We start from the raw sequence: 14,281 nt of genomic DNA, 5'->3' as shown, positions 1-14,281 counted from the left end.
GACCCTGTCTCTAAAAAATAAAATAAAAAAATTTGAAGGGTCAAACAAAACCCAACTAGAAGGTCTGATTCCATCTCTGATGCCAGTTTTCAATAGCCAGTCTCCCTTGTGAGGTTTTAGTGATGGCAGGTGGCATGATCTGAGTCTTCTTATAAAAATGCAATTTTGTTCTAGACCAAATGTGAGGAGTATTGGCCCTCCAAGCAGGCTCAGGACTATGGAGACATAACTGTGGCAATGACATCAGAAATTGTTCTTCCGGAATGGACCATCAGAGATTTCACAGTGAAAAATGTAAGTAAGAAGTCAGGATCAATTGAGCTCATGTAATTACCATATGTTAATTTGGGGGTGATATGTTTTAGGTTGATATTGACTAATATGTTTTCCTATGCAGTGAGAAATGTTTTGCTTCTTTCCTTTCAGAACAGAACAATCCATATGCATGTATACTCCAAGGCAACCCCTTGACTTTTCTGGGAAATTTACTTTCTTGGGAATATCCTAAGTTATTCCTGAATAAAATGAATCTTAAGAGCATGGTTCTGCATCAGGAACTCTTTCCTTTCTTTCCACTTCCAGGTGACTTGCTCATAGATTTTACAGAACAAACTGTAGCCTTTTGGATTATTTGGTTAGAAATATGGCATCAGGAGCGGCCACTTGCGCCACTTGCTGTTAGGAGTAATTGATAACAGTTACATTAATAGGATTCCAGGGCATATGCACATGGCCTCCCTTACCCTCAACATTTACAAAAGCAAATCCAGTTAAATTGTGCAGGCATTCCAGGAAGTCAAGTTTACGTGCCTTTTTTCTTTCTCAAGGATGCTTTGAAAATAGAGGCAGTGCCATGAAGCAGCATTGGTATCTGTTGATGGGTGTGTGCATTGGCATAACTCTTTGCTGTTTATATCACAGGCCTAAAAAGGTCTATTCTCTTTGGTCTGCTGGCTTGAAGTCTGAGACTATCCTAAGGAAATAATCTGAAATGCAACCAAAGGCTTATTCAGAAAGACGAGTCTCAGCATTATTTATAATAGAGGAAAACTTTGGGAACCATGCAGACATGGTTTTGTAGCTTTTGTAGCTTTTGTAGAATGGATAACTTAACTATGACTCGTCTGCTTATAATATCATTATTCAGCTATTAGAAATGATGGGTCAGGTGCGGTGGTTCATACCTGTGAGGCTGAGGTGGGAGGATCGCTTGAGCTCAGGTTTGAGACCAGCTTGGGCAACATGCTGAAACTGTCTCTACAAAAACAAAACAAAACCAAACCCAAAAATTAGCCAGGCATGCTGGCATACACCTGTAGTCCCAGCTACTTGGAAGGCTGAGGTAGGAGGATGGCTTGAGCCCAGGAGGTTGAGGCTGCAGTGAGCTGAGATTGTGCCACTGCAGCACTCCAGCCTGGGTGACAAAGCAAGACCCGGTCTCAAAAAAAAAAAAAAAAAAAGATAAATAAGGGATGGGTAGACTATATAACTACCATGGGGACATGGTAGGATGTAATGTAAGAGAAACATTCTAGAAGATGAAAATGTATGCATATTATGAATAGTGCATAAAAGGAAAGCCGGAAAGTAGATTCACTGGAGTTGAATCTTGAATCTTTTGGGTGGGTTTTGGGGGTTGATGGATTAGGGTCTAGTTTATGAGATTATCCTTGAAGATTCCATAAGTCATGGATAAAGTATAGTATATTAAGTAGTAATTCTTTACTAATTGCTGTGTCTCAAAGGGTCTGGCCTCGATATTTCAGTTCCTCCTCTGGAGGTGCCATCAAAGCTGTTACCATGATCTGGCCACCTAAATAATGCAGCTCACAGTAGTAGAAAAATGTCATGCTTCTTTCTTTTCTTTTTTTTTTTTTTTGAGATGGAGTCTCTCTCTGTCGTCCAGGCTGGAGTGCAGTAGCACGATCTCGGCTCACTGCAACCTCTGCCTCCCGGGTCTAAGCGATTCTCCTGCCTCAGCCTCCTGAGTAGCTGGGACTACAGGCACCTGCCACCAAGCCCAGCTAATTTTTTTGTATTTTTAATGGAGATGGGGTGTCGCCATATTGGCCAGGCTGGTCTTGAACACCTGACCTTGTGATCCACCTGCTCGGCCTCCGAAAGTGTTAGGATTACAGGTGGGAGTCACTGCGCCCGGCCTGTCATGCTTATTTCTATAGATTTTGCTCGTTTGCACTGACTGGCTTCTCCTTGGTTGCCTCCACTGCTTGGGGCTTACCTTGTGGAGGGGAATTTAGGGTGGAGTTGTTCACATCATTTTTAAAAATTGCTATTACTATGATTATTATTTTTTATTAACTAAACTCCAGACTTTATTCAGATTTCATGTTTTTGCACTAAAGCCGTCTTTTGTTCCAGGCTCTGATCCAGAACACCACATGGCGTTTAGTACCATGTTATTTTTTAATTATACAAAATGCATGAATACATTTTCCTTTAGAAAATTGAGAAATTACAAACAGAGCTAAAGATTTCCTTTGATTACCACCCCTAACCTGAGCCCCTTTGCCCCTCCATGAAGATAATACTAAGTATACCCCTCCTCACTTCTCCCTCTTCCTCTCCCCCTCCTTCTCCCCTTGCCGGCTCCCACTCCCTTTCCTCTCCCCTCTCCCTCTCCCTCCCTTTTTCTTCCTCTTCCCTCACCTCCATCTCTCACAGCTGGTTTCTGTCTTTGGATTAGTACTTCTGGTTAAATGTGTGAATGTTAACTTTGTCTGTGATGAGGTCTTCTAGCACCTCTCCCCTCACTCTTTTTTTCCTGCTGTTTTCCAAATTTTGAATACTGCACATTCATTGTTCTTATCATGAATATACATACGAAAAAATGAGTGTCAAAGGGCAGCTGTCATAAAGGAGGTGGAAATGCCTGCAGTGCGGATGTAGGTCACATGGGTACGGTCATTCCCTGGTATGGGCATAATGAGTACAGCTGAGTCAGGGACAGGACTCGCCCCAGCTGGGGTGGGCTTCTGGCGCTTCAAGGTATGTGCTTTGGTATGAGGTAGGGAACCAGTCTGTGTAACAATGAGCTCTATTGTCTTTCAGATGTTGAAATGGATGGTTTTTTTGGGGGAGTCCTTTCTCAGCCCTCTCCAGTTCTAAATATTTGCATGGTGCCTGCTAGTGGCCTGTCACTTTATTCACTTCTCTAGGGGACATAGTGAATTATGAGGCCATTCTTGCCTAGAAGGCACTGATTATCGTGGTGTATTTGAGTAAATTATTTTTGGTTTTATTGTCAGTGACATTCCCAGGGGGGCTCGGGGATGGGGCTCATGGCGCTCTAAGGAGGTGCAGGTGTAAGAATGTGAGTTCATTATTGATAGGCAGCTGTGGCAGGAAGGGAAGGATCTGAATGCAGAATTGGAGGATGAGGGACTTCTGTTGCATCTGAAATCAGTGTTGGAGAAATGACTTCACTTCTGTGAACCTCTGCTGCCTCATCTTTAAAGGGGGATAATAAACTCTCCTTCTTGGGCATATTGTGAGGGTTTGATGAGCAAGCACTTTATCAGCTGTTGTGCAAATGTAAAGTTTAATTTTTAGTCATTACAACTCCCGGTTAGTACTCAGGCTCTGCTTGATTTCCCCTGCCTTTTTGATGTTGTTAGGCAGCCTTTCTTTCTGGATCTAAATCATTTTCTGGGCTTTTAGATCCAGACAAGTGAGAGTCACCCTCTGAGACAGTTCCATTTCACCTCCTGGCCAGACCACGGTGTTCCCGACACCACTGACCTGCTCATCAACTTCCGGTACCTCGTTCGTGACTACATGAAGCAGAGTCCTCCCGAATCGCCGATTCTGGTGCATTGCAGGTATGCAGATGGCACGTCACGTGCGACAGATTTCAAATGTCATTATATATTTATGAGCACTTTACAAAAACAAAGCCTAAGAGGGAATATAATAGGCATTTACGAATTTAGGAAAGGTTTGGATAAGGAACCATGGACTTACTCCCTAAGCCCTGAGCTTCCAAAACAGGGGTTGGCAAACTGTAACCCATGGATCAAATCTGGTCAGCTGCTGTTTTTGTAAATAACATTTTCTAGGAACACAGCATGCCCATTTATTTATATATTGTTTATGGTTGCTTTTCTGCCACAGTGGCAGAAAGAGACCATATGGTTTGCAAAGCTTAAGATGTTAACTATCTGGCCCTTTACTGAAAAAGTTTGCCAATCCCTAACAATAAGAAGTTAGCTTTGAAGCTAAAGGAATTAATTTAGGACAGAAGACAGGAGGGGCTCTGTTGCCCAGTGGGGAAAAAATGGATGAAATGTGCCGTCCTGGGTTATGGTGGCAACTTGAATGGGACTGGGATTGAAGAAGCTTGAGCAAAGGGTTGTATGTGTGGCATCTGACTCAAATGTGAGTTTGGGACTTACGCCCCAGTCCCAAGCTAGTGGCTGTCTGACTTGCTGAGGCTTCAACTGAGCAAATGTGTACTGATCCTGCGCATTGCCCTCAAAGTGTGACAGTGAAGGAAAGCAAGATGCATGTACAAATGAGGAACTCTAAGAGGCTTGCAGTCGAGGGAACCCACTGTAATAGGCTTATTTCTCTTTTCTCTCAGTGCTGGGGTCGGAAGGACGGGCACTTTCATTGCCATTGATCGTCTCATCTACCAGATAGAGAATGAGAACACCGTGGATGTGTATGGGATTGTGTATGACCTTCGAATGCATAGGCCTTTAATGGTGCAGACAGAGGTGAGACCAAGATCTGTATTTGACATTCCACCCTTCTCCTCCATTGTTTTTTTTTTTTTTTTGAGACAGAGTCTTGCTCTGTCGCCCAGGCTGGAGTGCAGTGGCATGATCTTGGCTCACTGCAACCTCTGCCTCCTGGGTTCAAGCGATTCTCCTGCCTCTGCCTCCCAAGTAGCTGGGATTACAGGCATGCACACCACACCCAGCTAATTTTTGTATTTTTAGTAGAGACGGCGTTTCTCCATGTTGGCCAGGCTGGTCTCGAACTCCTGACCTCAAGGATCTGCCTGCCTCAGCGTCCCGAAGTGCTGGGATTACAGGCGTGAGCCACTGTGCCTGGCCCTTCCCCTCCATTTTTAAAAGGTTGCATTGTGTCATGCACTTGTGTTAAAATATGTCACCCTTCCAGATCTTTCCAGCTCTTGGCCGTGAACTAACACTGGATTTCTTTGCAGACTCTAAGCTGACTTGGAAGTAAATTACCCAATATAAGTGACATAGTAGTACTGATATCAGTAATGGAACTACTACTGAGATAGTGTCAGGATTCTTTACCTTGCTGCCTCTGACTCATTAAATAATCTTAGGACATCTTTGAACTTTGGCTTCCAGGTTTTAAACTCATAAAACTGGTATTTTCCACTCTTTGTTTCTAAGAAGGTCTGACCATCTTTAAAATAAGCTAATGAAACAAACTCATCAAACATTAATGATGTGACATATCATAATGCCGCTTAAATGTTAATACAGCAATTTATCCTCACCCAGACTATCAATTATCATAGCTACAGAAGGGTGGCTGACTAGCGGAGAAAAGGAACACTTAATATCTATGGTATAGTTTCTATACTACTGTTGGATTTGGTTTTACCCAAAATATTACTGAGAAGAAGTGTTTTTGAGGCATGTTTTCAACAGAACATATTGCAAAGTTGCTTTTCTCAAAGGGGTGAATGTTCCTTGACCAGGATGAGAGCAGAATATTAATTTTGTATCAGGCTATCATCCTGTACCAATTTAGAACTCTATGAATATGTGCTGTGTTTTTGAGTCTAGCAGGGAATGTTCTAGATGCCTGGGTACATTGTGTGCTCTGGGGTGAGCTTGGTGGTTGTTGTGGAAAGAGTGAAATTCACCTCCTGTGTTGGTCAAAAGAGAGATTTTCTTTTTTCTGCTATAATTATATACAGTAGTATTTCTCAATCTTTGATCCTTTTTTGAGAAACATAGAACTCTTATGCCTGCTACTAGAGTCTAATCTCATTTTTATATTTTGAAAACAATACTTATTCATATGAAAGCATTTGACAATATATTTTTCTCTCTCTCTTTTTTTTTTTTTTTGAAACGGAGACTTGCTCTGTCACTGGGCTGGATTGTAGTGGTGCGATCTTGGCTCACTGCAACCTCTGCCTCCTTGGTTCAAGCGATTCCCCTGCCTCAGCCTCCTGAGTAGCTGGGACTACAGGCGTGTGCCACCATGCCCAGCCAATTTTTTTTTTTGTATTTTAGTAGAGACGGTGTTTCACCATGTTGGCCGGGATGGTCTCGATCTCCTGACCTCATGATCAGCCTGCCTCGGCCTCCCAAAGTGCTGGGATTACAGGTGTGAGCCACCGTGCCTGGCCTCAATATATTTTTCTCTTACTCTTCCTTCCCCAGTCCTGCTTCCTGGAGGTAGCCAATGTTTATAGTTTGGTGTACATCTTTATAAGGCTCTTTATGTACATCTGTAAACACACACACACACACACACACACACACAGAGTACTTAGAAAAAATTGGATCCTGTTTTTTTTTTTTTGAGATGGAGTCTCGCTCTGTTGGCCAGGCTGGAGTGCAGTGGTGCCATCTCAGCTCACTGAAACCTCAACCTCCTGGGTTCCAGCCATTCTCCTGCCTCAGCCTCCTGAGTAGCTGGGATTACAGGCGTGCACCACTGCGCCCAGCAAATTTTTGTATTTTTAGTAGAGACGTGGTTTCACCATGTTGGCCAGGCGGATCTCGCACTCCTAACCTGAGCCGATCTACCTGCCTCTGCCTCCCCAAAGTGCTGGGATTACAGACATGAGCCACTGCGCCTGGCCAGATCCTGTTTTATATATGTTGCTTCTTTGTGATTTTTTTTCTCCTCTTATAATATCATGGATATTTTTCTGTGTCAGCTTATACCCTCGTTTCCTCTTTTTTTCATCACAACCCACAGATTCTGATATACCTACCTGAAGGATAGTCCTCATCCAGCTCCACCTGATCATCTCCTTTTAACCTCGCTCCTCGGTTGAGCATTACTGTTGATTCTTACTCTGCACAGTCTCACAAGCCAAGGCAATCTTGTTGGACATTTGATTGTTCGAATGTGTGTGTGCATTCTTTCCTCTACATTTCCTCCTTCCTTTGCCCTTCCCTGAGACTATGGCATTTTTCCTTGGGGAGGGGAGGTGTGGAGTGTGATCATCTGGTTGAGAATCACTGATGAAGGACATCTTGCTTCTGTGATTTCAGATTTCACTGCAATGTTGTTACCTCTTGAAACATGTTCGCTTGAACTGTTTGCTGTTGGGTGGATGGGGTTTGGGAGTTGGGCGGGGGAATGACCTGTTTGAAAATAATTTTGGGTGCTAATTTCTGGGACCCATGTTCATTTTCTGTCTCTCTCTTTTCTTTTTCTATCAGGACCAGTATGTTTTCCTCAATCAGTGTGTTTTGGATATTGTCAGATCCCAGAAAGACTCAAAAGTAGATCTTATCTACCAGAACACAACTGCAATGACAATCTATGAAAACCTTGCACCTGTGACCACGTTTGGAAAGACCAATGGTTACATCGCCTAATTCCAAAGGAAAAACCTTTCTGGAGTGAAGCAGACTGTCGCACCCACAGCGAAGGCACATGCCCCGATGTCGACATGTTTTTATATGTCTAATATCTTAATTCTTTGTTCTGTTTTGTGAGAACTAATTTTGAGGGCATGAAGCTGCATATGACAGATGACAAATTGGGGCTGTCGGGGGCTGTGGATGGGTGGGGAGCAAATCACCTGCATTCCTGATGACCAATGGGATGAGGTCACTTTTTTCTTCCCCCCTTGAGGATTGTGGAAAACCAGGAAAAGGGAGCTATGTTTTTTTTTTCCAAAACAATTTCTTTTTTAAAAAAGACTATTTTATATGATTCACATGCTAAAGCCAGGATTGTGTTGGGTTGAATATATTTTAAGTATCAGAGGTCTATTTTTACCTACTGTGTCTTGGAATCTAGCCGATGGAAAATACCTAATTGTGGATGATGATTGCGCAGGGAGGGGTACGTGGCACCTCTTCCGAATGGGTTTTCTATTTGAACATGTGCCTTTTCTGAATTATGCTTCCACAGGCAAAACTCAGTAGAGATCTATATTTTTGTACTGAATCTCATAATTGGAATATACGGAATATTTAAACAGTAGCTTAGCATCAGAGGTTTGCCTCCTCAGTAATATTTCTGTTCTCATTTGATCAGAGGAGGCCTCTTTGCCCCAACCCCGCTTCCCCTGCCCCCTGTACATTTGTGCTCCATTTTTTCTTCCTTTTTCCCTCCCAGTTTTCTCCAAAGACTCTTCTGTTGGCAACATTTTCAACCCATTGGTTGGGTGAGAATGGCGACTCAAATATCACCTTGAGAATTTCTGTGGGTGGGAATGGGAGAAGCAGAGGAATCCTACAGTGGCAGAAATCCTTTTCTTGTCCCTGTATTATCCTTTTTCTCATGTCTGTATTTGGTATGAAGGATTATTTAAAGGTGCAATATGTGACTTAGTGATTCATGATGTTCTAGGTTTTTAGTAACGTTTTACTCAGGTTGGCATTTTATGTGTCTGTGTCTGTATGTGTGTGTGTATGTTCAGAAGCGTGGCAATCTGTGAACACTTCAGCGTGAATTCAGTGTCAGATTAATCCCTCCTTCCCCAAAGTCCACTGGCTTTCGTCTCTCTCTGCCGTGACACATATCGGAATCTATTGTATATACATATATATACTAAGCTCTCAAAAACAGTCATTCCTATGAATTGAGATGTACAAAGTTTGAATTTGTATCAAAGATGTAATTATTATTTTTAAAACCTCTTTTCACTATACTGCTGCTGTAATTACTTTGATTTTTAAAATGTAGATTAATTTTTTTTTTTTTTTTTTGCTTCAGGTGTGTATCCACCAAGAATTTCAAATTTATGTGCATTTATTTTATTGGTACATAATCTGTAAACTTCCTAAGGCATTAACATGAAAAGATTTTTTTCTTCTTTTTATTTTATATTGTGGCTCAGGTTATATTTTGAAGTTGTTTTGAGTTTATCCTCCAATAGGCAATGAAGTTGACAAGGTTTTATGAAGGAATAACCAAGTCCCTGGAGTCCTGTGGCTGTTTCCACAGTAATGCGTCCTGCTGTAAACAGGATAGGTGTGTCCTGTTGAGAATGGGAGCGGGCTTTTCCAGCCTCCTGGTCCCTCCTGACTCTGCCACGCCCCTCACCTCACTGGCACTTTGATAGCTGACTGGACGTGTTAATGGTCTTTTAGGGTTCTAAAGGGTGAACCACACTTTTAAAGCCCCGGCTATGGTTCGGAGGGTTAGTGCTGTATGCCTTTTATTTCCCTTTCCCTTTGAGGTACTGAAAGGATGAAAAGGTGGCGTCATGTTTTGGGGAGAATCTTACTTCTCAAATGGAAATTGCACTTTTTGCTGAATCCTTTGCATTGTTTTGGTAGTTCATTGAGTATCAGGTCCTCAAAGGAATGAGTTGGCCCGGCTAGGGTGGGCCCTCTTGACCTAACTTCAGAGGGGGCCTTGGCTCAGTAGGTGTGAATCAGGGAAGCCACGCTGTCCTCGGGGTGCTGTATGAAGCTGGGATTCCTCCCACACCTTCACACTGGCCTGCCTCCAACTCATAGAGATCTCAGAGCGGTCGGTACTTCATTCATAGGTCCCTGCTCAGGTAGCAGTTCTGTGGTCTGTGGCCCTCTCCCCTCCAATGTGTCCCAAACCATTGTGATGGGTGGCAAATCCCAGGGAGCTCCTAAGCCCTGCTCTGCCCACATCACCGCCACAGAGAAGTCAGAGGAAGGGACTTGTTGCTAAAAAATCCTTTAAAAGATTAAATTCTTTAAAAGATTAAAGCAACATAATTGTAAACATATTGTATCAAAATGAAAAACACAGGAACCCTCTTCCCTTCCGCCTGGTGGGAAATGGGCAAGCGGCCCCAGCAATCATGGGAGGAACTCTTGCGGGGGAGCGGTCTGGGATTCCAAATAGGCAGGTCACACGAAGGTCACGATGCTTCTCTGCATCCTGAAAAGGGCTGGGGACAGGGCCAGTGGGGGTGGTAAGGGTATTTATAGCACAGTGCTTGAAAAGGGAAGATTAATGTGTAAATATAAAGGACACACAGGCTGGGGGTTGGTCAGAGGCAAGAGGAGGGTGCCTCTGAGCTTCTTCAACCCCTCCCAGGAAAAATGAGCTCAAATTGGAAGAGTCCAATGGAATCGGGGGGATGGTGTTAAGTGCCCCTGTTCAGTCTTTGACAATTGCATATAGAAAAGCAGCTGGTATGGGTTTGGGTGTCAATGGAAGGGCCAAAGATCGGTGGCCAGCTTGTTTGGGGGATTTGGGCCATTGATAGCATCTCCCAGGAACAACGACTTTTTGCCTCCAAAGTCGGATCTAGTGATGATCGGCACCAGCAGGAAATGACATTTGGTGTCTGCCCACTGCAGCCATACTGTAACCTCCAGCCAGACTTCCGCCTAATTGACTCCACTGGATTTGTGCTCTGTTTAGTCAGAGGCTCCCGGGGGGTTGGGGATCGAGGGGCGGGGGTCAGCTATGCAGCTGATCACGTGTGTTTTTCATCTGGGATGAAAAAGCCTGGTTCTCTTTTGAAATGCTTGATTGTACTTATTGAGCTAAACAAGTCTTGGTGACTGTTGTTGATTTGCCTCAAAAGTCTTAAGTTCTGGGTTTTCAGACTACTGTGTAGCAGCTGTGTGTTTAATATACTGTAGCTTTTTCTCCCTTGGGGGCACATACGAATAGGATGTGTTGATGTGGACTCTTAAACTGTAATTTTCCTGTAACTATTTTGGAATGATGCATATTTCTAATGTTTGTTATACTTGTACAGAGTGTTGCTGTTGGTTGCTTTTTTTTTTTTAAGGAAAAAATGGCCTGAAAACATTTTTTAAAAACTTACAAATACCAAATATAAACAAAGTCAATGCATTATGCCTTTGCTTCTTTCTTTCTTCTTCTTTTTTCCTTCTTACAATGTACCAAGCAGTTTACTGGCCTGCATTTTACTTGGGCATCCTTAACAAAAACACATTTCTCTTTGGGATTTCTGGATTGTTTTAGTTTTCTAGGGCTGTTATAACAAGTATCACCAACTGGTGGTTTAAACAGCAGAGATTTACTTCCTACAATTTTGGTGGCTGAAATCCAGGTGTGGGCAGGGGTGGTTTCCTGTGAGGCCTTTTTTTTTTTTCTTTTTTTGAGACGGAGTCTCACTCTGTTGCTCAGAGTGGAGTGCAGAGGCATGATCTCAGCTCACTGCAACCTCCGCCTCCTGGGTGCAAGCAATTCTCCTGCCCCAGCCTCCAGGCACCTCTCTTCTTGGCTTGCAGATGGCTGTCTTCTCCCCATGCCTCCACATGGTCTTCCCTCTGCTTGTCTGTGTCCTGACCTCCTTCTTCTTTTTTTTTTTTTGAGATGGAGTCTTGTTCTGTCGTCCAGGCTGGAGTGCAGTGGCACGATCTCGGCTCACTGCAACCTCGGCTTCTCGGGCTCAAGTGAGTCTCCTGCCTCAACCTCCTGAGTAGTTGGGACTACAGGTGCCTGCCACCACACCCAGCTAATTTTTTTGTATTTTTAATAGAGACAGGGTTTCACCATGTTGGTCAGGCTGGTGTCGAACTCCTGACCTCGTGATCCACCCGCCTTGTCCTCCCAAAGTGCTGGGATTACAAGCGTGAGCCACCGCTCCCGGCTAATCTTATAAGGACACGAGTCATACTGGATCAGGGCCCACTCTATTGACTTAATTTTACCTTAATTACCTCTTCAAAGACACTCTCTTCAAATGTCAAATTCTGTTTTACTGGGGGTTAGGACTTGACCATATGAGTTTTGGAGGGGACCCAGTTCAGCCTGTAACACATATTCAGGGCAATTTAGTGAAGAGGAGGCTTGGAAGAAGTGGCTGTGTGTCTTAAGATTGTGGGTGTTCCCAGAAAGTTGGAGGTATGAGTCTGCAGGTGGATGGATACCCAGTTGGTGGGGGGTGTATTATGATATAATTAGCTCTCCTGGGCTTTCTGCTTAGGGACAGTGCTTGGGCTGCGGATAAAGTATCCATCATCTTCCTGTTTTGATTCAGGCCAAAGTTGTCCCAGAACTTTTCTGCCCACAGTGTTGATTTAGAGGAGGCAGGGAGACACTGTATTGCTGACCTGTTATCTGCAGACTTAAAAAAAAAACCAAACTAGGCTACCCTGCAAAATAGCACAGCATTCTCTGCTCCTAGCACTTAGTTTGATAAAAACTACCTTACCCACGTATAGCCTAGGAATTGAGATATTGTGGGAAAGAAAAACCAAATGATCACCTTGTGGTCTTATAAAATGTAAAGCTTAAGTGAGAAAACAAATTCATAGAACTATAAACAGAGAACAATCCCAATAAGAATTAAATAAGTGCATAGAAGAAAAGAAACACAACTCTAGAATAATATAATGTTGGGATTAGGAGTGGATTTTATTTTTATTTTCACCTGTTAATAGTTTCTAATTTCTCTCAATGAATATGGAGTACTTAAGAATAACTAGTTTAAAACTTAGCACTTTTCCCTCCTTGCCCCTCCCAATGAATATGGAGTACTTAAGAGTAACTAGTTTAAAACTTAGCACTTTTCCCTCCTTGCCTCAAAAAAATGAAGCTACAGTATAGTTTAAAATGTACTAGTCAAGTTACAAAATTCTTTCTTTTTTTTTTTTCTTTTTGAGACGGAGTCTCGCTCTGTCACCCAGGCTGGAGTGCAGTGGCACGATCTCGGCTCATTGCAAGCTCCGCCTCCCAGGTTCACGCCATTCTCCTGCCTCAGCCTCCCTAGTAGCTGGGACTACAGGCGCCCGCCACCATGCCTGGCTAATTTTTTTTGTGTTTTTAGTAGAGATGGGGTTTCATCGTGTTAGCCAGAATGGTCTCCATCTCCTGACCTTGTGATCTGCCCGCCACGGCCTCCCAAAGTGCTGGGATTACAGGCGTGAGCCACGGCGCCTGGCCAAGCTTCCAAGTTCTGATAGCCATCCCATCCCTTCTGGGGTTTCACAGCTCTATTTGGGGCTGAACGTGGCAGATCTCTGGGGCCTCCAACATGAGAGCCTGGGCTTTTAGCTCCCTGCAGGCAGGTGAAGCCTCCTGACCCAAAAGGTGAGTAGTGGGCCCCTGTTGGGGCCAGCAGTTTTGGATGATGCCACTAGATGGCGGCAGAGAACTGGGCTGTGGAAGCAATCCTTGGCTAGGCTGTGGCAGGCCAGTGGAGCACATAGGATTGGGAAAGGAACCAGGAGGTCCATAAGGGAAGGCTAAAAACCAACAACAGGGCGAAGGAAGCGCCCTTGCCAGCAGCTGACAGCTTTCCGTATAATTTGTTACATAATATGTTCGTGGTAAAAAAAAATTTAGGAAAAGAGGGAAAATAAAAAAATCCTATGTTGTCACCATTCAACAAGATGTCCCCCAATAATCCTCCCGCCTGGTATTCACACTTTTGTGTAGCCCCTCCTCCACTGTAGCAGGGTTGGTCTGTGGGACTGGTAGATTGCAGAGAGGTGATGGCATCCCACTTCTGAGATAAAACTGTGCAGTTTCTCTCTCGCTGTCTCTCTCTCTCCAGCCCCCCTCCCACGCCGCTCTCTCCAAAACCAGCTGGCATGTTCTGAGCAGCCTTGAGAGAGGCCCACGTGGTGGGCTTCTTCTGAACCTCCTGCCAACAGCTGCATGAGTGGGCCTGGAAGCAGATTCTCAGGTCAGCCTTTGGATGACAGTAGCCCTGGCGGACAGCTTGACTGCAGCCTCCTGGGAGACCCCAAGCCAGAACCTACCCAGACTCCCTGACTTGCAGAAAGCATCTGAGATGATAAATGTTTACTGTTTCAAACTGCTCTGTTTTGGGATAATTTGTTACACAGCAAGAGATAACTAATATAGGCTAATATAGCCCACCACATAGGTAATACCACTGTTAACATTTTACTGTAAATAATTCTGTAACCTTTAGAATTCTCACAAACATAGCACACACACACACACACACATACACACACCCCATATGTGCACACATGCATACATCTTCATCTTCGTGTATTCGCTTTCATCTTTTTGCAAAACTGGAATCAAACATGTTCATATTTCAAGATTAACATACTTCTTTGAGTAATATTTCTACTGAAGCGTAATACAGACAGAAAAATGCACTAATCATAGGTTGGCAGTTTGAAGAATTTTC

At 43.7% G+C, this 14,281-nt stretch overlaps 1 protein-coding gene across 1 annotated transcript in view; it reads left to right on the top strand.

The window, feature by feature from the left end:
* Positions 1-10,998, top strand: part of PTPRJ (protein tyrosine phosphatase receptor type J) — a 190,323-nt gene extending 179,325 nt beyond the window's left edge. Inside the window, exons 22-25 of the mRNA XM_054525741.2 lie at positions 175-294; positions 3,679-3,839; positions 4,601-4,736; positions 7,413-10,998. Of these exons, the coding sequence (XP_054381716.1) occupies positions 175-294; positions 3,679-3,839; positions 4,601-4,736; positions 7,413-7,571 (576 nt within the window). The 3' untranslated portion in view covers positions 7,572-10,998. The remainder of the gene's footprint in view (positions 1-174; positions 295-3,678; positions 3,840-4,600; positions 4,737-7,412) is intronic.
* The last annotated feature ends 3,283 nt before the right edge of the window (positions 10,999-14,281 follow it).

The sequence above is a fragment of the Pongo abelii genome, chromosome 9 (assembly GCF_028885655.2).
Source record: "Pongo abelii isolate AG06213 chromosome 9, NHGRI_mPonAbe1-v2.0_pri, whole genome shotgun sequence".
In the NCBI taxonomy this organism is placed as follows: domain Eukaryota; kingdom Metazoa; phylum Chordata; class Mammalia; order Primates; family Hominidae; genus Pongo; species Pongo abelii.
This window is presented reverse-complemented; position numbering and strand designations above follow the sequence as displayed.